This window comes from Saccopteryx bilineata, chromosome 7 (assembly GCF_036850765.1).
Source record: "Saccopteryx bilineata isolate mSacBil1 chromosome 7, mSacBil1_pri_phased_curated, whole genome shotgun sequence".
NCBI lineage: Eukaryota > Metazoa > Chordata > Mammalia > Chiroptera > Emballonuridae > Saccopteryx > Saccopteryx bilineata.
The window spans coordinates 48,684,141-48,700,270 of record NC_089496.1 but is presented as its reverse complement, the minus strand read 5'-3'; the positions used below and the strand labels follow the sequence as shown (position 1 = coordinate 48,700,270).

General features: G+C 47.9%; 1 protein-coding gene across 2 annotated transcripts in view; it reads right to left on the bottom strand.

Moving 5' to 3' along the window:
* Positions 1–12,478, bottom strand: part of FKBP9 (FKBP prolyl isomerase 9) — a 33,618-nt gene extending 21,140 nt beyond the window's left edge. Inside the window, exons 1-4 of one of the 2 annotated variants that reach the window (XM_066239379.1) lie at positions 11,397–12,478; positions 1,929–2,074; positions 1,344–1,533; positions 541–686 (exon numbers count right to left, since the gene is read on the bottom strand). In XM_066239379.1, the coding sequence (XP_066095476.1) occupies positions 541–686; positions 1,344–1,533; positions 1,929–2,074; positions 11,397–11,629 (715 nt within the window). In that variant the 5' untranslated portion in view covers positions 11,630–12,478. Of the gene's footprint in view, positions 1–540; positions 687–1,343; positions 1,534–1,928; positions 2,075–11,092; positions 11,226–11,396 lie in introns of those variants that run through there. The other variant, XM_066239380.1, reaches the window with a different exon arrangement.
* Between the last annotated feature and the right edge of the window lie 3,652 nt (positions 12,479–16,130).

The window sequence follows — 16,130 nt, the reverse complement described above, 5'->3', positions numbered from 1 at the left end:
AAACCCATGTTTCTCTCTCTCTCTTTCTCTCTCTCACTTCCTCTCTCTCTAAAATCAATGAATAAAATTGTTTTAAAATCAGCTTATGCTTGTATGTAAGGATTGTTGGTACTAAGACTTAACCAGTCAGATTCAACCTTATTATGCAACGTGACCAATAAGATGCAGTTCTATGACATGACCCATATATTCATGGTTCCAGACAGGGCAGTCACGCTGGACGGCTACTGTTGTGTTGGCTGTTGTCATTTTTAAATCTGACAATCTAAAGGGAAAAGAGGTCAGGCCCCTGACTCAATAATCAGGTAGTGCATTGTGTGGTTGGCGTTAAGTATATTGAGTTGAACACTTGAAACCCGTACGGTTTGGCCAACCATGTCAACCCAGTACATTTATTTTTTAATTTCATGTGGCACGCTGGTTGAAAATCGGTGGTCTCGATCCAAAGATCTGGGGAGTTTCGAGTAGCAAGTTGCATTAATCGCTGCAATAGAAATAAGGACCGATGGGAGTGAGCGGCCAGAGGGGGGCGGGACTCACCGTCCCCGTCTTCCCCATAGGCCAGGAAAGGGGGGATCGTGATGACGCGCTTCTCCCCCACGCACATTCCCAGCAGCCCCTTGTCCATTCCGGGGATCAGCCAGCCGATTCCCACGTAGGTGTCGTACGTTTTCATGCGATTGTGACTGGAAACCAACGAGAAAAGGGGAAAGAAAAGTTCCACGCCCATCGGGACGCTTCTAACTCGTCCCTCCGCGGTGGTTTTGTCACCCACGTCTCAGCGGAACAGTGAACCCACCCCCCTCCCTGGAGACAAGCTCCTACGGATCTCTGTTCCCCATCACAGAGCAGACGTTCTCAAATTGATAAAAATCCAGGTAACTGAGCCACAGCGCTTCACAAAAACAGCCCCGTCCTTCCGCCTAACCAAACAGACGAGAACGGGAGGAAAGGGTTCCCTGTCCCCAGCCTAGCACCTTACGCCCACCCTTCTCTATAACTTCACATATACACTCAGCCTTCCCCTCCTCCTTCCATGGGAAAACGACAGAAATGGACCAACACTTGCATGAACTACTTGGTAATAGGGCCCTTCACTCAATGAGATCTGAAAATACGATTAAGTTAGAGAAACACTGCTCTTCGATGTTCCTGAGATGTATTACAACTTGAGTTGGGCTGTCCGGAGCATCAAATAGAACCCCAAAGCCTGAAGTGAGGAAGCTGATGCTGGTGAAGGCTGGGAAGAGTCCGTTTTCTGGTTTCTCCACGGACACAAAAAGCGGGCGAGACAGAGGAACTCCGGGGCATCTCGCTGACAGTGGCATGAACGTGGGACTTACCTCGAATCGAAGAGCGTCCCGTCCAAGAACGTCCCGTTGTAGTGGTACCGGACAAAATCAGACACCTGGATGGTCCGAGGGCAGCTGGGGGGCTTGAAGTAAGTGTGAACCTGGACCTGATCCTCAGAATTCCAGATATCCATCAGGAGGACATCAAAGTGAAGCACTGAATTGGGGGGGATCACACCCGCTAGAAATCAAAGAGAGTTCCCGCTGAGAAGCTGCCGCCTTTCGGGCCAGATTCAACACCTCGCAGGCTGCCAAGGGCTCAACGGCACACAGGCATCCACTTCCCATAGGAGCCAAGTGAAGTTGAAAGAAAAGAGAAAAACCACGAAATTTTCCTCTCGACAAGGGTAACATTCAATACACCCATGGTAATAACAACTTCTTTCCTATCTAGAAGGAATAAACCCAAAGCAGAAGTTTTAGCTCTGTGTGTGTGTGTGGGGGGGGGGGTCACTGCTTCTTATTTTCCCCAATCTAAAGCTTCCAAAGATTCTCCTCCGGTGGGCCTGACTGAACAGCCTGCGAATGTTCTGGCTGTTTCTGCAGATGCGTTCACAAACACATGACGAAACTTACAAACGCCTTCGCTCCCGTAGGCGAGCTTTGGGGGGATCTTCACGAAACGCCTCTCGTTGACGCACATGCCGACCAGAGCTTGGTCCATCCCTGCGATCAGTTGTCCTTTTCCCACAAACACGTTGAAAGTAGAGTCTCTGTCATAGCTGATGACCCAAAAGGTAGGGAGAGAGAAAGAGAAAGAGAAAGAAAAGCATGAGTCATCTTTCCCTTAGTGAAACCGACCTGTGAAAAGGCACCCATGGCCAGAGAGAGGTCACTGCAAAGAAAAAGCCCGCTGGAGGAGCTACTGATACGGGAACAGTTCTTGCAGAGCTGGAGTTTGTCAATGACTGTGACTGCTGCCAGCAAATCTAATTAGAGAGCATCAGCATGACTCTCCCCCCCCCAAAAAAAATATGTATAAAGTTTATCTTGCAAAACAGCTACCAATTACTGTACTTAAATACAGTTTACTCCATCTTTGTGTGATTGGTACCTAAAAGCAACACCATAGATACTAATGCCCGAGTTAAGATATGTCTCTTTTCTTTTAAGTCAGTAACTTAAAGAGGCAGCCTGGTGTAGCATAAAAGGTACTTAAACTCTCTTAACCTCAGTTTCTTCCACTGCAAAACAGCAATGATAATAGTGGCCATCCCAAGATCTGCACGACAAAACAACACGAGAAGGGCTCTGAAAACCTAAGGGCCAGGCCAGTGTTCCTAGAACTGTCATAGGGAATAGAAAGTCCGATGTCTTTTCTTTCTTTCAAATTGTAAGAGAAAGTGTATTTAGAGGTTGCAGAAGTACTAGAAGTGAGCCAGCTCTGGGCTGTGTAGGCTCAGGAACACAGGTCACCGAAGCAAAGGAAGAGCTCTTGGAGCTGAGGAGAGAGAAAGGTAAAGGTACCACGTCTGGGGGTGGGGGGAAGGGGGGAGGGGGAGGGGGAGGTGCTGGGTGCTCCCAAGAGGGAGGGCGCCTGATGAAGTCTTGACATCACTAACACATGTGTTTTAAAGGCCGACAGGTAATGGCATTAGATGGGAAGTTAAATAATGGAATCATAGTTATACAACCCACGCTCTCATCCTCTTCAATGTCAAATTCAACAACCAACTAGGGTTTGCCTATCAGGAAGCTGTGCTGGGTGCTTTGGTGGTGGGGGGATATTAAAAAAGTGCAAGGCATGGACTTTGGCTATTAAAAAAAAAACTGGCAGAGCCTGACCAGGCGGTGGTGCAGTGGATAGAGCATTGGACTGGGATGCGGAAGGACCCAGGTTCGAGACCCTGAGGTCACCAGCTTGAGCACGGGCTCATCTGGTTTGAGCAAAGCTCACCAGCTTGGACCCAAGGTCACTGGCTCAAGCAAGGGGTTACTTGGTCTGCTGTAGCCCCATGGTCAAGGCACATATGAGAAAGCAATCAATGAACAACTAAGGTGTCACAAGGAAAAACTAATTATTGATGCTTCTCATCTCTCTCCATTCCTGTCTGTCTGGCCCTATCTATCCCTCTTTCTGACTCTCTCTCTGTCTCTATAAAAAAAAATAAGCCTGACCTGTGGTGGTGCAGTGGATAAAGCATCGACCTGGAAATGCTGAGGTTGCCAGTTTGAAACCCTGGGCTTGCCTGGTCAAGGCACATATGGGAATTGATGCTTCCTGCTCCTCCCCCCCTTCTCTCTCTCTCTCCCCTCTCTAAAATTAATAAATAAGAATATATTTTAAAAAAATAAAAAAACTGGCAGAGACACCAACAGAGTCTCAGACACTAAGCAAACAACTGCAGGCTTGGCTTATAATAGAGAAACACTGGAAAAAATTTAGAAGTTCCAGGGTATGGCACTGGTTGCATTTAAAGCAAGGACATACAATAAAGGCTGCATGGCCATTTAAAAATAACAGATTTCTGTGATGAGGATGCAATGTACAGTCTGGGGTTTATTTACAGTTAATCATTTGCATATTATATTCCATATTTGTAAGTTGCTAAGAGAGTAGATCTTAAAAATTCCCTTCACAAGATAAAGGGTTTTGTAACTATGTATGGTGACAGATGTTGGCTACGCTTACAGTGGCGATCATTTTGTAATATATACAAATATCAAATCACTATGTTGTATACCCAAAACTAATATGTCATATGTCAATTAAACCTCAATTAAAATTTTGGGAAAAAATGGATTTCTATTCACTGGCACAGAAGGATATACTTATTAAAAGAAAAATGCATGTTACAGAGCCACAGTGTAAAATAATCCCATTTTGGATTAACTTATATAGATGCACATGAAAAAAATCTATAAGGTGATACATGAAAATATTATCAATAATGATCTACAGGTAGGCAATTTCAGGTGACTTAATTTGTTTTCTCTTTAATTCTTCTTATTTTTAAAGATTTTATTCATTTTTAGAAAGGAGAGAAAGAGAGAGAGAAGGGAGAGGAACAGGAGGCATCAACTCCCATATGTGCCTTGACCGGGCAAACCCAGGGTTTTGAACCGGGGACCTCAGCGTTCCTGCACCACCGCAGGTCAGGCCTTCTCTTTAATTCTTAATTTTCAAAATAATCATGTAATATTTGTGTAATAAAATATTTTTAAATTTTTACTTATTGATTTTAGAGAGAGAGAAAGAAGCATTGATCTGTTGTTCCACTTATTTATGCATTCATCTTGTAAATGACAGGGGCCCAAACCTATATATGGGAATCACGCTCTAACCAACTGCACTACCCAGCCAGGGCTAAGATGTTAAGAGCTGTTGGAATTTACCTCATTAGGATGCACTGCCCTTCGTTAGTAAATTACTTCTATCTTTTCATTTTCTCAAAAAAAAAAAAAAGCTTGGGAAACAGCACAGTCATCCTCACCACGGGCCAGGGCAGCTTCCTCAGGCCCCAACCCCCCCCCTTCCCTTTCTCCTCCCAGTTTTACGGCCCATTTTAATCGCCTTCCTTTCTCCAAGGTCAGTGAACGGAAAGCAAGATTCCAAGTTCCAGCCAACAAACCAAAGGACAAAAAAAATATGGTCAGCTTTGGCCCTAGACGGCTTTACACCTCCAGCCTCAATCTCCGGAGGACCAACTCCCACCCCTTCGAATGCCAGCTCTTGAATTTCAGGTGGCGGGTCGCCATGCCCTGAACCACCACCAAACTGGCGGGTTCCTAATGGATCAGAACTTGAGGCTTCAACGACTCCCGGGGCACCAAACATGCACACAAGGCAATAAGTGCATAGCCTGGAAACTACTTTATAACTACGTTTTTCATCCACAGCGCCTGAATATACTTCCCAAACTTAATGAGAATTTTTAATAACAACTACTATTTAGGAAGCGTTTAGAGAGGCACAGAGGCAAACTACGCCTTTCCATGGACTATATATCTCATTGGCTCGTCCCTCATCCAACCCCTGAAGGTGGGTGCTCCTCCTCGGGCTCCTTGGAGGTGAAAAAATGTCCCAGGCTCACATGGTTAGCCAAGTGGGGGAAAAAAAAGCTAGAACTCAGAACGGTTCACGTCTCACCACCCTGACACAGGGTCTCCCTAGGTGATGGATAAGAGCTGTTAGCCCGCAGAATGTATTCCTTTCTTCATTTGACAACTCCCTAAGCAAAGTGCTGAAAACAAAAAGGCGCCCTTCTAAAAGAAAATGTATAATTTACGTATGTGAGAAACCAACAATGCAAAACCAGTCTTATCTACCGCGGAAAACTCTGACCATCTGGAAAAATAAAGTTGTTCTGGGCAAAGTTGTGCCGCTCAGGACAACTGGCATACCTTCATGAGCAACGTCAAGCCCGGAGCGGGTCAGGAAAACGAAGCTCAGGAATGAGCAGTTATACAACCTGTCCCAGTATCTGGCGGACTGATACCTTTTGCAGACATCCCAGGCCGGGTCCTGCAGGAAACAGATGATACGCCTAAACTAGGCAGTTCCAGGAAAGTTTAATAAAAGGGGCTGTGTGCAAAAAGTGTGTGTGCAGGGTGCAGAGAAAAGACAGGGGCATGACGTACCTCTGGGGACTAGTAGGGGGCGCTCTAGTCACAGCTGGGTCTAAAGGATCCAGGACAGAAAGGGTAGCTCAGGGCACCTGACAGAAGCTAAAAAATTAGGACCTTTGCTCTAGGGGACACCACCACCCATGGTGACTCTACAGACAGGGAGCCCGGGGAATAAATATCTCCACTTTATTCACCTTTCTCCCTCCGTTCTTCTGATGCCCCATTGGCTGAACCCAACCAGAAGCCAGATGACAAGGGAGTCACTGATGTAACCCCTTTGAATCATCAGAACAGGGGAAAGTGGATCTAGAAAGGCAAGTGGAGATCCTCCAGCACCTCCAACAGTCCCCTTTCCTCTCCACCAGCTTATTTTTCTCCCCTGCTATTCTCTGCTGCAGACCTTTCCATTGCTGCGCCTAACACCTTCCCCTGCCCCAGGGGATGACGGGAGGTGGCTGCGGTACCCTCCAATGACACTCTTCAAGATTATCAGCCCCAAACCCACTAGGACTGGAGACATCATGTAAAGCCACCATATTCATCTCACTAAACTGTCTACACACAAGCACACATCACCTTGCAGCATATTCCTCGGGATAAATGCCTACCCCGGGGCTGTATTCTTTTTTTTTTTTTTTTTGTATTTTTCTGAAGTTGGAAACGGGGAGGCAGTCAGACAGACTCCCGCATGCGCCCAACCAGGATCCACCCGGCATGCCCACCAGGGGCGATGCTCTGCCCATCTGGGGCGTCGCTCTGCCGCAATCAAAGCCATTCTAGCACCCGAGGCAGAGACCACAGAGCCATCCTCAGTGCCCGGGCCAACTTTGCTCCAATGGAGCCTTGGCTGCGGGAGGGGAAGAGAGAGGCAGAGAGGAAGGAGACGGGGAGGGGTGGAGAAGCAGATGGGCGCCTCTCCTGTGTGCCTGGCCGGGAATCGAACCCGGGACTCCTGCATGCCAGGCCAACGCTCTACCACTAAGCCGAAACTGGCCAGGGCTCGGGGCTGTATTCTTAAAGCATAAATACCATGGCTCTTTTTTCTCAGTGTAAGTTTCAATCTGCAACGAGCACAAAGTTTTAGACGAACATAGGCAAATCGAACATACTCCCTCTCTCAGGTCTCCAAAGCCCATTCCTTCCCCAAGCTCCTAAACTCTCTTTCAACAAGGAGTTAGAAAACCAGAAAGGAGCCCTGGCCGGGTAGTTCAGTTGGTTAGAGCATCGACCCCATATGCCAAGGTTGTGAATTTGATCCTCCGTCAGGGCACATACAAGAATCAACGAATGAGGGCATAAATAAGCAGAACATTAAGTCAATATTTCTCTCTCTCTCTCTCTCTCTCTAAAATCAATCAATAAAAATTTTTTTAAAAGAAAGAAAACCAGGAAGGATACCGTCAAGAAACAGCAACAGTATTTTGGAAGGTGGGAAGGGAATGGAGGAGGAGGAACTCACCTAGAAGGGAAGAAACAATCTCGATGCATGTCAAGGGGACAGGGCCAAGGGTGGGGGCCCTGTGTGTCCCAGAGCCTCTGGGGTGGAAGGCGGCAGGGCAGGAGGAAGGCCGCAGTTGAAAGTCTGCATTCAGAACAGCTGCACCCACCCCGGAGCCCCCGCCCCACTCCTAGCAGCTTGGTGACTATAATGTTAAGCCGTATGGAATGATTTAACTGGTTTTTAATCACCGTATGTATTACTTTTCAAAACTACCAATAAATTCATTTTAAAGCTTTTTGCAAATACTGACATACATGTACACTACTTGTGGCTGAGATCATTGCGCTCTCAGACCAGAAACAAGGGGACAACGGTCGTGGCACAGGGGAGAAAACTGCCCTGCAGTGAGAGCTGAAGCCTTGGTCGGTTCTGAAAGGAAAAGCCAGCTCGCTCTAAATGCCAGTTTGCGATTCAGTTTAGATCAATAAAAACTGAGTACATTACTCCCCCATCTTTACTGAGGTATAATTGACAAAAATTATATATCTGTAAGATGTACAGTGTGATGGGGTTTTTTGTTTTGTTTTGTGTGGGTTTTTTTACAGTCAGAGAGAGGGATAGAGATAGGGACAGACAGACAGGAACAGGGAGATGAGAAGATTCAATCATTAGTTTTGCGTTGTGACACCTTAGTTGTTCATTGATTGCTTTCTCATATGTGCCTTGACCGTGGGCCTTCAGCAGACCGAGTAACCCCTTGCTCAAGCCAGCGACCTTGGGTCCAAGCTGGTGAGCTTTGCTCAAACCAGATGAGCCCGCGCTCAAGCTGGCAACCTTGGGGTCTCAAACCTGGGTCCGACGCTCTATTCCCAGGGGTCCCCAAACTTTTTACACAGGGGGCCAGTTCACTGTCCCTCAGACCGTTGGAGGGCCGGACAATAAAAAAAAAACTATGAACAAATCCCTATGCACACTGCACATATCTTATTTTAAAGTAAAAAACCAAAATGGGAACAAATACAATATTTAAAATAAAGAACAAGTAAATTTAAATCAACAAACTGACCAGTATTTCCATGGGAACTAGGCTCCTCTCACTGACCACCAAAGAAAGAGGTGCCCCTTCCGGAAGTGCGGCGGGGGCCGGATAAATGGCCTCAGAGGGCCGCATGTGGCCCGCGGGCCATAGTTTGGGGACCCATGCTCTATCCACTGCACCACCGCCTGTTCAGCAATGTGATGTTTTGATATATGTCTACAGTGTGAGATTATTGCCACAATCAAGCTATTTAACATGTCCATCACATCACATAATGACCGTTTTCTTTCTTTCTTTGTGGTGAGAACACGTAAAACTTACCCTGCCACCATTTAACCCCTGCAGTCCACCCTGCCACCATCCTGGGTGCCGCCTTGCCCACTGGCTCTCCTCTGAGACCCAGTTCTGCAGAAGTGGTGAGCTTTAACACCCCTTCACTTACCACAAACCAGTGGGCACCTAACCCAGACAGGACCAATCAGATTCTCTCCTGAGAGGGTAGCCTTGAAACAGACTCCAGTTAGCGTAGGTGGCCTGGAGGTTCGCAGGAGCTCTCCCTTCAGAGAGGAGAGGAAGGGAGATCCCCTGAATCCACTTGGGGAGACGCAGGGCGTCACCTCGGGGCAAGACTCTGGCCCCTCAGGAGGAATCAGTGATCCTTCCAATAAATTCCTTCTCTTCCTGCTAAAGCCAATTGTAATGGGTTTCTGTGTCCTCTCCCTTCCCAAATTAAGAGCAAGGATTTTATTTTAGACAGTCTTTATTTTTTAAAGAAGTTTTAGGTTACAGCAAATCTCCCCTGTGCCCCAGCTCCTCTACATGCATTGCTTGCCCCATTATCAACATCACACACCACAGCGATCCATTTGTTACAATGACCTACACAGATAAAACCTTATTTTTTATTTATTTATTTTTTTTTTTATTTTTTGTATTTTTCTGAAGCTGGAAATGGGGAGAGACAGTCAGACAGACTCCCTCCCACATGCACCCGACCGGGATCCACCCGGCACTCCCACCAGGGGTGACGCTCTGCCCACCAGGGGGCGATGCTCTGCCCCTCTGGGGCATTGCTCTGCCGCAACCAGAGCCACTCTAGCGCCTGGGGCAGCGGCCAAGGAGTCATCCCCAGCGCCCGGGCCATCTTTGCTCCAATGGAGCCTTGGCTGTGGGAGGGGAAGAGAGACAGAGAGGAAGGACGGGGAGTGGAGAAGCAAATGAGCGCTTCTCCTATGTGCCCTGGCCGGAAATCGATCCCGGGTCCCCCGCACGCCAGGCCGACGCTCTACCGCTGAGCCAACTGGCCAGGGCCCACAGATAAAACCTTGTACACGACTGTCCACGTCCTTATTTGTAATAGCCAAAAAGTGTTATCAGCCCAAATGCCCATCCACTGATAAATCAGTAAACAAAATGTGGTATAGCCATACAATGAAATATGATACAGCCATAAAAACGAATGGAGTGCTAATATACACTACGGCATGGGTAAACCCTGAAAACATGAAGTGAAAGAAGCCAGAAACAAAGCACCACGAATTGTATGATTCCATTAAGAGACAGGGAGTAAATTAATGGTTACCTAGGGCTGGGGGGGGGAGTGGGGGGGAGTAGGGGGGGGATTTGGGACAGGATCAATCGCTAATGGGTCCAGCTTCTCTTTTTTGTAGTGATGAAAATGTTCTGGAATTAGATAGTTGTGATGGTTGCACAACTGTGTGAATATACTAAAAACTAGTGAACTGTACACTTTAAATGGGTGAAGTATATAGTTCGAAAGAAAAGAAGGGAGGGAGGGAGGGAGGGAGGGAGGAAGGGAGGGAGGGAGGGAGGGAGAGAGGAAGGAAGAAAGAAAAGAGAAAGAAGAAAAAGAAAAAGAAGGGATTGAAACGATAGTAAGCATGAGCATTTCTAAGCACTTGCTATGTGCCCCAGAGTATGCCAAACAGCTTTTGTCCATTCAGGAATTGTCTGTAATTTCAAGAAAGGCAAGAGAAGGTAAGATGACTTCAGTAAGGAGCCTAGCCCAGCCTAGGGCACAGAGCAGATGCTGAGCAGTTCTTTGCCTAGCCTGGTGATTCACTGAGATGGGTCCGCACAGACCTGGGTTGGTAACAAAGCCTCAGGAGGAGGGCCTGGCGCTGGAGGAGAGGCCTGTTAACCCTAAAGCTACACTGGAGTGAAGTGGGCAGAGAGGTTGTGATCTTGGGGCAGAGTTAAGGGAAGGAACCCTGGACACAGTGCAGGGCCCCATGGAAAAGCTGAGAGACTTGCTCTGCACGACCTCCCACCCACGGGAGGTTTTCTGTAAGGTCCGAAGGGAGGGCAGTGGTAGGTAAGTTACCAGCACTGACTGTCCTTAGATTGTCTGGGTTTTGATCTGATTCCACTTAAACAAGTTTCTCGGCCTCCACGGCTTCAAGTGACCTCACTGGCCAAGTGAGGGTAATAGCAATACCAACCTCAGAGAATATTTGTGAGAATTAAATGAGTTCACTATCTGGAAAGCACTTAGAACTACTGTGGCACGTTGTAATATCTCCATAAACGTTACCGGCCGCCGCCACCAACCTGAGCATCATCGGCATGGTCTGCAGAGGTTACGGGCCTGCGGGACGGAACAGTGAAGGGGAGCGGCGAGCGCACATCCACATTCACCCCGCGGGTCGCCCCGCGGACTGCCCGTCTTACCTAGATTCCGCGTGTGCAAGTAACCGCGCTGGGCGGAGAGGGAGGGCGTGACTGTCCCATCTCCGCCGCGCAGTCTTCTCCACGACTCCATCTAGCCCTGGGTGAGAGGACCAGGAGCGCACGCGGGCCGGGAGGCTCGCCCCCCGGGCTGAGGGATTTAGGGTCACGGAGCTCCGGGGTAGGAGGCGGGAGAGGGAGGAGCTCGGGGGGTCGCGGGGCGGAGCTGGGGGAGGTCCGTCGGGAGGGAAAGGCCTGTCCGGAGAGAGGGGAGCGGGAGAGTCCGCTGGGCGCTCGGGCGCGGTACCTGGAGTCGAACTTCTGGCCGTCGGGGAATGTCCCCACGTAGTGGTAGCGCACGAAGTCACCGCTGCGCGCCGTCCGCGGGCACTCGTCGGGCACGAAGCGCCGTTCGATCTGCAGCTCCGTGTCGGAGCCCAGGCCCAGGCCGGCCACGGGCGCAGCCTGCCCGGTCACCCAGAGCAGCAGCAGGAGCAGCGGCGGCGGCGGGGACCGCCAGCCCCGGGCCCTGAACGCCATCGGGGGCGGCGAGGAGAGGAGCAGGGGATGGGCGCGGAGCCGGCGGGGGCGCGCGGAGCTCGGGCGGCGTGCGGGTTGGGCCTAGGAACAGCGGCGTTTGCAAACGTGGAAAAGACTCCCGGCCCTCCCTGGGCCGCAGCCACCACCCCCTCGCCCTCGTCCCCCGCCCTCGGCCACATCCGAGCGAGGGGAGGAGCTGCGGCCCGGTGCGAGGCGGCTCCGTGCTCCCTGCGCCTTCGCCTGGCCCGGCCCTCCGACCCTGGTGGCCCGCCCCGGGGAGAGAGCTGGCAGCAACTGAGGAGACCCATCCCGAGGGAGAAATCGTGCACTCCCCGGGACTGGGCTTTGGCCCAAAGTTGGTGGAGAAACGCGTTTACTGCCTAAGCAGACCCGCTGGTCTCTGCCTGTCCCTGGAGACTCTGGATTTAGAATCAGGAGAGGCTCCAACGTGGCCCCGGACTCGTTTACTCCTTGCAACTTCGGGGAGAGAAAGAAACTTAGATTTTTTTTTTTTAATTTACTTACAAGGACGGATTCTACAATGAAAAAGACTGAAACCATTCTTCAAGATGTTTTTCAGGAATCTCTTTTAATACTTAGAGAAAGAGAGAGGCACGTGTGGCCAGACTCCTTTGACAGTAGTACAGACGAAAGTTTTAAGTTAACTGGGAGTGTTCCCCAAGCCATCAGGATGTACTGTGAGCTGGCTTAATGGCAAACATCCCACACGTCTCACACACGTGACTAAGCCTGCTAGGACTTAACAATAGAGACTCAGATGCCTCAAGAACTTTATTGGAGTAAATACATTTAGCTTAGACTCCTCTGTCCTTGTTGATTAAAACTTGGCACTAATGAAAGCAAACCACAAAAGCTTCTCAGGTCGTTTTCACAGTGTCTATCCGTGCTTGTTAGCCCCCACAGGAATCCCCCATTTGAAGTTCAGTGTAAAAGGACACGTTATTCCGGGACACTGCTCATTTATGATACAGCTTGGCGGTTGGAACAGCACAACCGTGTTACAGCTCAATTATGACATGGCGTGGCTGTGGAAGAGCATAACTGTGGGACACCTTCCTGGTGGTGAGGCCCCTCTCCAGCTCGAGGACAGCCCTGCTCCTGTCCCCTTCACTCTGCCCTGCTCAGCTTTGCTCTGTCTGGGCCCGTGCTCCAGTGGCAGGAACAAGCAGGAGGCAGGCAAGCACTTCCGTTCAGGCCTCTCCGCGACGTTCTGTTTGTGTGAGAGGTCCTTGTGTAAAAGCAGTTGTTTGTTTGTTTTAGTTATTTATTTATTTAGGCACTTAAAAAATTTTGGCACTGAAAAAATATTTTTTTTTTATTGATTTTTAGAGAAAGAAAGGAAGGGAGACAGAGAAAAACAATGATTTGTTGTTCCACTTATTCTTGCCATCACTGGCTGATTCTTGTGTGTGCCCTGACAAGGGATGGAGCCGCTATCTCCACAGGTGGGGAGGACTTGCTTGAATCACCCAGCTATCCAACCTGGGCAGGCATGTTGTTTCTACTTTGAGTTCAGTTAGCCACCAGGAGCCCTACTTTGTAGGTTTCTTCTTTCCCAGGGTGCACAGAAGCAAACAATCCTGATACTAAAATGTGGCAAAGATAGCAAGATAGAAACTAGGCACCAATTTAATGTATAAATATATATTATATATGCAAAAATACTAAATAATGCGTGAGCAAATTGAATTCAACAATTTATCAAAGGAATAATACATATAGCATATGGACTACCTAAGTGACCTTCAGCAAATTAAATAGCAAGGTCCTCTGTAAGATGAAGATAAAACAGGATAATTACAAAATTATTATAGGTCTTATTAGAGACCAGGATCTAATGAGAAACTTCATGTTTATTGTTCCTATTAGAGCTTATTCTGTTGAAATAGAAAACCTATTAGTATGATTCATCCTATTAACATTGTTAGTCTATATGGCTTGAGTAGTTGATCCTACCCTTGGGAATTAGCATACTGATCACAGTGATGGTTTCCATGACAACTACATTACCCTCACTATACCAAGTATGATACATGGAAGTTTTATTAGAACTGAGAAAGGTTTCTTCCACCTGGGGCTGCTAATTTGTCGGCTGTCTTTGCCCCCTCAACTAAAGAACCTTGCATGACGATGAAGCAGTACAAAGAAAAGGGAAGCTGAGAGAAAGAGAAATTGCTGACTAACATTTCAGCACCTAGATCCAGCCATTCCTGGAGTTCTATCCCCAAAGACATTTGTATCGTTGTTTGTTTTTCAGGGCTTGTTCATGTAGTTGCTCTCCATGAGTTAGTCTGGGCCTCCTCACTGTGTGGTGGCCTTAGGGCACTTGAACCATTTATATCTCTGAAGGTTTCAGGAGGGAATTCAAAAGAACCAAGTGGAAGCCAAATGAATTTTTCTGACTTAATTTCAAAAGTGCTGCGGCATCCCTTTCACTACTATCTACTGCAGGGGTCCCCAAACTACGGCCCAGCGGGCTGCATGCGGCACCCTGAGGCCATTTATCCGCCCCGCCGCACTTCCAGAAGGGGCACCTCTTTCATTGGTGGTCAGTGAGAGAAGCATAGTTCTCATTGAAATACTGTTTAGATTGTTGATTTAAATTTACTTGTTCTTTATTTTAAATATTGTATTTCTTCCCGTTTTGTGCATAGGGATTTGTTCATAGCTTTTTTTATAGTCCGTCCCTCCAACGGTCTGAAGGACAGTGAACTGGCCCCCTGTGTAAAAAGTTTGGGGATCCCTGATCTACTGGTTACAGTGTTATCATTAAGGTTGGTCTAGACTAGATTCAAAGCAAGAGGTATAGACCTCACCTCTCCGTGGAAGCAGTGTCAAAGTCATTTGTAGAAAACAAGTGAGATGGAAGAGATTACTGCAGCCAACTTGTATAATACAATTTGCTACAACAACCAATCATAAGACATTAACGTTTAAATTGCAATGTCGGGTTTGTGATTTACAGTAGGAGACATATCTTTGCACTGACTCCAATACTCAGATCTGATTACATATCCTTCTCATATGAGGATCTGGTACACATCAGTGTTGCTGGGTGAGTACAGAACCAGCACAGGGGGCTTGGCTGTTTGGAAGGTTGTTTCCTTTCAGATGGGACCAAGTTTTATCAATTTTGCACCTTATTCCTAATGGTGCATATTTTTCTGTAGTCACCAGAACACTCCTGTGTGTTTAGAGTCGGTATTTTTAAAGGGCAGTGCTGAATTAATGCTGCCCAATTGCTTTTCCTTGGTCCTCCCATTCCAAATTCTGTAGACCCCTTTCCTTTGTTAAGTTACGTTTTCTTTGCGTATCATCTTCCTGAGGCTAGTATTCTTGACTGAATGAAAATATCTTGTATGGTATTTAAAGATTTTATTTATTGATTTTTTTTAGAGAAAGACAGAGGAGCACCAACTCTTAGCTGCTTCACTTGAGCCGTTCTCTTAGTGCCATGAGCAGAGCCAGGGGCCTCAGATCTGTGACCTCGGCGTTCCAGGTGGCAGCTCTATCCACTGCGCCACCACAGGTCAGGCTTGCAAGGTATTTCTCTTACTGGCTCAGGTAACTTGAATAAACAACTGGATTGGTCCCTGTACGGTCTGTCACTTCTCAAAGGCAGACGTGATTTCCAAGTTCTGGGACACAATTATTATAACTTCACATATTGTATAACATTTAAAAAATACAATCTAGCCTGACCAGGTGGTGGCACAGTGGATAGAGCATCAGACTGGGATGCAGAGGACCCAGGTTCGAAACCCTGAGATCGCCAGCTTGAGCGCAGGCTCATCTGGTTTGAGCAAGGCTCACCCGCTTGAGCCCAAGGTTGCTGGCTTGAGCAGAGGGATCACACTCTGATCCGCGGTCACCGAGCAGATCACTCCCTCTGCTCAAGGCACAGACGAGAAAACAATCAATGAATAACTAAGGTGCTGCAACAAAGAATTGATAATTCTCATCTCTCTCCCTTCCTGTCTGTCTGTCCTTATCTGTCCCTCTCTGTCTCTGTCACACACACACACACACACACAAATAATAAAAAATACAATCTGTAGTAGGTAAGCACCTAATACTTTGGCATCCTGGATCCACAGTTTACTAGTTCTGCATCCTTCAGCATGTCACTTAAACCCTCTGGGCCTCCTCCTTATCTATAAAATTAGAGTAATAATGAAGGGTAGTAACAGAACTTAAGTTTTTAAAGATTAAATCAGATCTTATTAAGGGGCTTAGCTCCATGACCAGCACATAAAAGCACTCAGTATATATCAGGTTTTCATTTTCAGCACCCAAACCTTGTCTAAATTTAATATGTACAGTTTTAACCAGGGATCGCACGCTTAGAGGTCCCTGGGCAGCGGGAAACGGCTCCCAACCGCCGGCAGCCGCAACCCTCCGTCGCCCGCAGGGGGCGCGCTCGGAGCAGGCACAGAAGGCCGCGCGGCGGGGAGGCGGGGACCCGCGGCCTCGGCGGAGA